This window comes from Penaeus monodon, chromosome 42 (genome assembly GCF_015228065.2).
Source record: "Penaeus monodon isolate SGIC_2016 chromosome 42, NSTDA_Pmon_1, whole genome shotgun sequence".
NCBI lineage: Eukaryota > Metazoa > Arthropoda > Malacostraca > Decapoda > Penaeidae > Penaeus > Penaeus monodon.
The window spans coordinates 3,091,791-3,099,290 of record NC_051427.1 but is presented as its reverse complement, the minus strand read 5'-3'; the positions used below and the strand labels follow the sequence as shown (position 1 = coordinate 3,099,290).

Sequence of the window (7,500 nt, the reverse complement as noted above, 5' to 3'; positions counted from 1 at the left end):
ATGGGCGGGCGGAGGTCGGGGCTGTGTTTTCATGTGTGTTGGATGGTGGTGGGGGTGGGGTGGGGAGGTGGGGGATGAAAGGGAGAGAGGAATTGTTTTCTCCTCCCTTCACCCCCTCCTCCTCCTCTTCCTCCTCCTCCTCCTCCTCCTCCTCTTCCTCCTCCTCCTCCTCCTCCTCCTCCTCCTCCTCCTCCTCCTCCTCCTCCTCCTCCTCCTCCTCCTCCTCCTCCTCCTCCGCCTCCTCCTCCCCTTTCTCGTTCTGGTTCTCGACCCAGCACGCGCGTAACCCCCCCCCCTTCCCCCTCCCCCCGCCCGCTGGCGTAAGTGACCCGCGACCGTGGGAAAGAAAGGGTTAAAGCGGCTTGAGACGCTAACCCGGCCTGGAATTGCTCAACTGAGAGGGAGGGGAGGGAGGGAGGGAGGGAGGGAGGGAGGGAGGGAGGGAGGGAGGAGGGGGAAGGAGGAAGGAGGGGAGGGAGGGAGGGAGGAAGGGGAGGGAGGGAGAGAAGGGAGGGAGGAAGGGAGGGAGAGAAGGGAGGAGGGAGAGAAGGGAGGGAGGGAGGGGGGGAGGGAGGGGGAGGGAGGGAGGGGGGGGGAGGGAAGGGAAAAGGGAAGGGGGGGAAAGGGAGGGGAGGAGGGTTAAGGGGAGGAGGGAGGGAAGGGAGGGGGGGAGAGAGGGAGGGAAGGAAAGAGAGAAGGGGAAGGAGGGAAGGAGAGAGAGAGGGAGAGAGAAAAAATTGAGAGTAGAGAGATTAGAGAGAGAAAGTTATTAAAGTATATAGAAAAGAACTAATTTTAAAGGGCAAAATTTTAAAATTAAAAATATATATATAATATATATATATATATATATATATATAATATAAAAAAAAAACCAAAACCCCACACAACCCCCCCAACCCCCCCCCAAAACACACACACACACACACACACACAACACACACAAAAACACACCACACACACACACACAAAAAAAAACCCCCCCGAGCGAAGAGAAATGCCTGATGCCCAAGTGAAGGCATATGACGTGTGTGGGGGGGGGGGCGAGAAAGGAGGGGGGGGGATGGGCGTAGGTTGTGGCATCTCGGGGAGTCGTGCCCAGTGGGAGGGCGTGGCGGGGAGGGGGGCGTGGTCTGGAGGGTAGGGATGGGTAGGTGGGGGGGTGCCATGTTTGCTATTTTTTTAAGGTGGGTGAAAGGTGGTGGGCCATGGGTAGGGGGCCAGTGGAGGGGAGGGTGGTGGGCCAGGGGGGAGGGGGGCCCAGTGGGGAGGGGGGGCCAGTGGGTAGGTGGGCCAGTGGGGAGGTGGGCCAGTGGGTAGGTGGGCCAGTGGGTCGAGGGGGCCAGGGGGGAGGTGGGCCAGTGGGGCGGTGGGCCAGTGGGGAGGTGGGCCAGTGGGGAGGTGGGCCAGTGGGTAGGTGGGCCAGTGGGGAGGTGGGCCAGTGGGTAGGTGGGCCAGTGGGGAGGTGGGCCAGTGGGGAGGTGGGCCAGTGGGGGGGGGGTGGGCCAGGGGGGAGGTGGGCAGTGGGGAGGTGGGCCATGGGAGGGGGATAGGTGGGCCAGTGGGGAGGGGGGCCCAAAGGGGGGAGGTGGGCCAGTGGGGAGGTGGGCCAGTGGGGAGGTGGGCCAGTGGGGAGGTGGGCCAGTGGGTAGGTGGGCCAGTGGGTAGGTGGGCACATAGTGAATGTGTGTTGGTGTGCGTAGGAAGTGTGCCGGCGACAGATGTCTGTCTGCATGTGTGTACGTATTAACGTACAGGCCTATTTACATGTGAAAACGTTATTTTGAAGTACGCTATGTGAGTGTATGTATTTTTAAGTATATTTATATGATGTTTGGATGTACATGTGTGTGTATGCATGCGTACGTGTGTGTTTGTATGTTTACATGTGATCGTGTGTATCTATATGCGTAATTGTGAGAGTGTGTGTTTATTTGCGTACATGTGAGTTCGTGTGTGTATGCGTGCGTGTGTATGTGTATGTGTGTATTCGCGCGCGTGTGTGTATGCGCGCGCATGTGTGTCTGTGCGCACGTGTGTGTATACGCGCGTGTGTGTGTGTGTGTGTGGTATATTTGCGGGCGTGGTAATTACAAGTGATGGTGTGAATGCGGTAAAGCCAGGCTGCTCGGGGCGGTTAGCGAGTTGAATTACACGTAAATGTTTTAAGCGTGGAGAGAGTGTTGCCTTTTTAATGGTCTTTGGATGTTGGTCGGTGGATCTGCGGTCGGATCCGGTTGATAACGAGGTTGATCACGAATTGTATCGCATTTGAAGAAAGGGGGGGAGGGGGGTGTACTTTGTGTTAAATAGTTTTTTTCTTTTTTTCTTTTTTTTAGATTAACAAAAAGGGGGAACGGGAAAATATACCTTGTGTTAAAAAGTTATATATATATATATATATATATATATATATATATATATATATATATATATATATATATATATTAGATTAACAAAAAGGGAGGGAGGGGAATGGAGGAAAATATTATTGCATTAAAAAGTATGTATATATATATATATATAATATATATATATTATATATATATATATATATTATATAATATATATATAATATATAAATGCTATTAGCTTAACAAAGAGAAGAGAGAGAGAGGAGAGGAGAGAGAGAGAAGTAGAGAGAGAGAAGAGAGATAGAGAAAAAACAAGAACAAGAACTATAAAGAAAAACAATAATCAAGAAAAAAGAAATGAACAAGTAAAACAAGAACAAGAACAAGAACAAGAAAGAACAAGAACAAGAACAAGAACAAGAACAAGAACAAGAACAAGAACAAGAACAAGAAGCAAATGCACTTTGGGTTAATATTGAATTTTCTGTTTATTTTTCGGACGTTTCCTAAATCATCGGTGCTGGATGTTGGGACCGAAAACAATTTTACACCAACAGATAATTATATACTAACTTTACAACAATTGATTTTACACCAACAAAAAAGAAAAATGAAAATAATTCTACACCAACAAAAAAGAAAATAACCATCATCATCATCACCACCACCAACACCAACATCATCACCACCATCACCATCACCATCACCACCAAAATCTTTTCCACATTTTGCGTCTAAAATCCCCCGATAAATTGCGTCGCGGCGCCGCCCATCCCCCGAACAGGCTGAGTTCGGTTACGCCCACGAAGGGACAGGGCAAGGAGGCCGCCCACACTCGCACGCCCATGTCCCGCCCACGCCCGCCCGCCCACTGGTGGCCACCGCGCGCCCTTGATCGCTGAGCAGGGGGAGGGGGGAGGGGGGATGTTGATAATATTTTTGTTATTGTCATCATCGTCGTCATCGTCGTCGTCATCACCATCACCATCACCATCACCATCACCATCACCATCACCATCACCATCACCATCACCATCACCATCACCATCACCATCACCATCACCATCATCATATAAATGGTGTACAAATTATATATGAGGATAAAAAGCTTAGAACCTTTAATGCAAAGCTACCATTGGTATTCTTGCAGCAAATTCGTGAAAAGAAAAAAGTGTTCACAGCAATACAGATAAATAAAAACACGTTGAACAAGAGTTTGTGAGTAAAAAAAAAAAATAACAACACCACCAGAAACTCAACAACAGCAACAACAACACTAACATTTATTATAACATAAATAATAACATTGGCATCAACATTGCAGTAACATGAACAAAAACATTAACAACACATTTATAACAACACCATGAATAGTAACATAACATCAATATTAGCAGTGACATTAACAATAACATTAACAACACATTTATAATAACATCATGAATAATAACACGAAGATTAACTTTAACAACAGTAATATCGACAAAATTAGCAACAGTAACAACAACAACAACAACATTGCAGTCCAGCGCATTTGTTTTGCTTTGTAACCATTAATCGTGAACCATCAACAAAAGCAGCAAACAATAAACAAGAAAATACACAGGCTACGACACAAACAACCAACAGTAACAAAACACAAGACAACAAAGGAGACCAACACAACACAACAACAACAAAGAAAACAGCAACAGCAAGACAAAGCAACACGAAGACAAAATAACAACAAAGAAAACAACAACAGAACAACAACAACAAAGCTAACAAAGACAACAACAAGAAAGCAACGAGAAATACTCTTGTTGTTGTTATTATTACTCTTATTACTGTTACCAGTCTGTGAATGTTGCATTTTCCGCGGCTGCAACATTTGCACGGTGGGTTTGCAAGCTCTGGCGGAGGAAAAACGAGGTCTTTGCAATGGCATTAATTAATGGGGAAATGGTGGTATTAATCGCGGTTAAAATATGTTGAAAAGAAAGGGTTTATTGAGATAAGGTGTATATTGCATGTGCATTTGTGTGGAAGAGAACCTGGGTTTCCGTTTGTTTGTCTGTATGTTTGGGACCAGAGGGATGACCATGATAATTCTAGGGTGAAATTAAGAGAAATATCAAGCAAATGATAAGAATTAAGATGGGAAAGGAAGTCGAGATTTGAAAGAAACGTTTATAAAATGTTGTAGTATTTTTTTTTCTTTTTGACTACACCAACGCCCCCGGACTTGCGTTTACCCTTCACCTCGTGTTCCTTCCCCCTCCCTCTCCCCCCCTCCCGCCTTCTCCCTCCCTCTCCCCCCTCCCGCCTTCTCCCTCCCTCTCCCCCCCTCCCTCTCCCTCTCTGTCTATCCCCCTTCACTCCCTCTCTCCCTCTCACCTTCTCCCCCTTCGTCCCTCCCTCCCTCCTCCTTTCTCTCCCTCTTAATCTTTGCCACTTCCTCTCCCCCTCCCTTCGCCCCTCCCCCTCCCTTCACCCCCTCCTGATTCTTTGACTCTTTTGCCCTTCTGCCTGCCTCTCTCTCCTCCTTCCTTCCACTCCATTCTCCTCTCTCCCTCTTCTTCCTCCCTCTTTACTTTCTCTCTCCCTCCTCCTTTCTCCCTTTCTTTCTCGTTCCCTCCCTCCTCCCTGTCCTCCTGTCTCCCCCCCTCCTCCCCCCATTCCTCTCTCCCTCCCCCCCCTTCCTCCCCCCCTCCTCCCTCTCCCCCTCCTCCCCGCTTCCCCTCCCCCTCCCCCCCTTTCCACAGAGGTCACAGGAGACAAAAAGCTGCTTCCCCAGTTAATGTTTTTTCTCTTTCTCTTAAGATTTTGAAAGACGGAATAATTTGCCTGTTTTCCCAAAAGTTTCCTTGTTTTCATTGAGTTTATCTGTCTATCTGTCTATCTATTTATCTATCTATCTATCTATCTATTTATCTATCTATCTATATCTGTCTGTTTAATTTATCTATCTATCTATCTATATGTCTATCTATCTATCGATGTCCGTATGACTGATATTTTACAACGTTGTTATTTTAAGTCTTATTTTTTTTTACTAGTTTTTTACTTTTTCTTTTTCTTTGTCGTCTCTTTCGTCTCTTTTCTTTATTCCGTTTCTCTTAATATTTTAATTACTTTTGTTCTCCATTATTTTGTTCTTTCTTTTGAACCTTTTTTCCCGCTTTTTCTTCGATATTTTCTTCTTTTTTCTTTTTTCCTGTTTTTAATTTTTAAAAATTTCTTTTGAGTTTTTTCTCTTTTCCCTTTTTATTCCTTTTATTCTTTCTTTTTCTTTTTTGCGCTTATTTTTTCCCTTTTCCTTATTTTTTTATTCCCTATTTTTATTTTTTTCCTATTTTTCCCTTTTCCTTTCTTCCTTTTTTTTTCTCCTTTTCCTTTTTCCTCCTCTCTTTTCCCCCCCCCCTTTTTTCTCCCTCCCCCCCTTCCCCCTCCCCCCTCCCTCCCCCCCCTTTTTTCCCTTTTTCCCCCTCCCTTTCCTTTCCCCTTTCCCTTTCCTCTTTTTCCCTTCCCCTTTCCCTTTTCCCTTTTCCCAGTTTTAATCCTTTTGTTTCTCTCTTTTCTCCTCCCCTCCCCCCTCCCCTCTCTCCTTCCACCCTTCCCTCCTCTCTGGGGGGCCCCTTTTTCCCTCCCTTTCTCTTCCCCTTCTCCCCCCCCCCCCCCCTTCTCTCCCTCTTTGTTTCCCGGCTTGGTTTCGCTTCCGGCCTTCGCCCCTCCTTTCCCCCCTTCCCTTCGCCTGTCGGGTTTGTCCCGCTTTGTTCCCCATTGTCTTTCGTTTTTGTTCTTCTCTTTTTTTTCCCCTGCCCACCCCCCTTTTCCCCTCTCTCTCTTTCCCCTTCTCCCTCTCTCTCTCTCGCCCCTCCTCGCTCCTCTTCCTCTCTCTCCTCTTTTCTCGCTCTTTCGTCTTTCTGGTCTCCCCCTCTCCTCTCTCCGCTCTCTCTCCCTCCCCTCTCTCCTCTTCTTTCTGTCTCCCCTTTTCCCCCCTCTCCCGCTTGCTCTCTCCTCTCTCTGGGTCTCTCTTTTCTCTCCTCTCTTCTCTCTCTCTCTCCTCTCTCTCTTCCCCTCTCTTCTCTCTTTTCTCTCTCTTCTCTTTTCTCCTCTCCCCCCTCTCTCCTCTCCTCCTTCTCTCCCTCTCTCTCCTCACTCTCCCCTCTCACGCGCCTCTCTCTCTCCCCTCTCTCTCTCTCCCCTCTTTCTTTTCCCCCTCTTTCCCTTTCCCCCTTTCCCCTTCCCCCCCCCTCCCCCCTCCCCCCCCTCCCCCTCTCTCTCCCCCCTCTCTCTCTCTCTCTCTCTCCCCTCCCCCCTCTCTCTCCCCCTTTCCTCTCTCCTCTCTCTTTTCTTCTCTCTCTCTCTCCTCTCTCCTCTCTCTCTCTTTCCTCTCTGGGCCCCCTCCCCTTCCTCTCTCTCTCCTCCCTCTCTCTCTCTCCTTGCCTCTCATTCCCTTTTCCCCGCTCTCTCTCCCTCTCTCTCTCTCTCGGCTCTCCCCGTCTCTCCCCTCCCCTCTCCTTTTCGCCCCCTCTCTCTCGCTCTTTCCGTTTCCCCGCTTTTCCGCTCTCCCCCTTTCGCTCTCCCCTCTCCTCTCTCTTTTTCCTCTCTTCCCTCCCCCCCTCCCCCCCCTTTTTCTCTGTCTCTCGCTCTCTCTCTCTTTTCCCCTCTCCCTCTCTCTCTCTCCTTCTCCTCCCCTCCCCCTCTCCCCCCTTTTCTCTCCCCCCCCTCTCCCCTGTCTTTCTCTCTCTCCCTCTCTCTCCCTCTTTTCATCTCTCTCTTCTCTCTTTCCCCCTCTTTTCTCTCGCCCCCCGCTTTTCTCCTCTCTTTTCTCTTTTCTCTCTCTCTCTTTTCTCCCCTCTCTCTTCTCTCCCCTCTCTCTCCCTCTCCTCGCTCATCTCTCCCCCTCCCCCGTCTCCCCTCTTTTCCTCTCTCCTCTCCTCTCCCCCCTCTCGCTCTCTCCCGGCCTCTCTTCTCTTTTCTCTCCTCCTCTCTTTTCTCGTCTCTCTCTCTCTCTCCCCTCTCCTCTCTCTCTCCCTCTCTCTCTCCCCTCTTTTCTCTTCTCTCCCCTCTCCTCGCTCTCGGGTCTTTCTTTCTTGGGGTTTTTTTTCTTTTTCCTGTTCATGAAAGGCAACGAAAGATGACAGAGGACAGAAAAGGTGAA

General features: G+C 48.5%; 1 protein-coding gene across 1 annotated transcript in view; it reads left to right on the top strand.

Annotated features, from left to right (window-relative positions):
* The window catches only part of LOC119599074, a 40,401-nt gene extending 37,152 nt beyond the window's left edge, over positions 1-3,249 (top strand). The window contains exon 3 of the mRNA XM_037948830.1: positions 3,139-3,249. Coding sequence (XP_037804758.1) covers positions 3,139-3,249 — 111 coding nt within the window. The remainder of the gene's footprint in view (positions 1-3,138) is intronic.
* Positions 3,250-7,500: the final 4,251 nt, after the last annotated feature.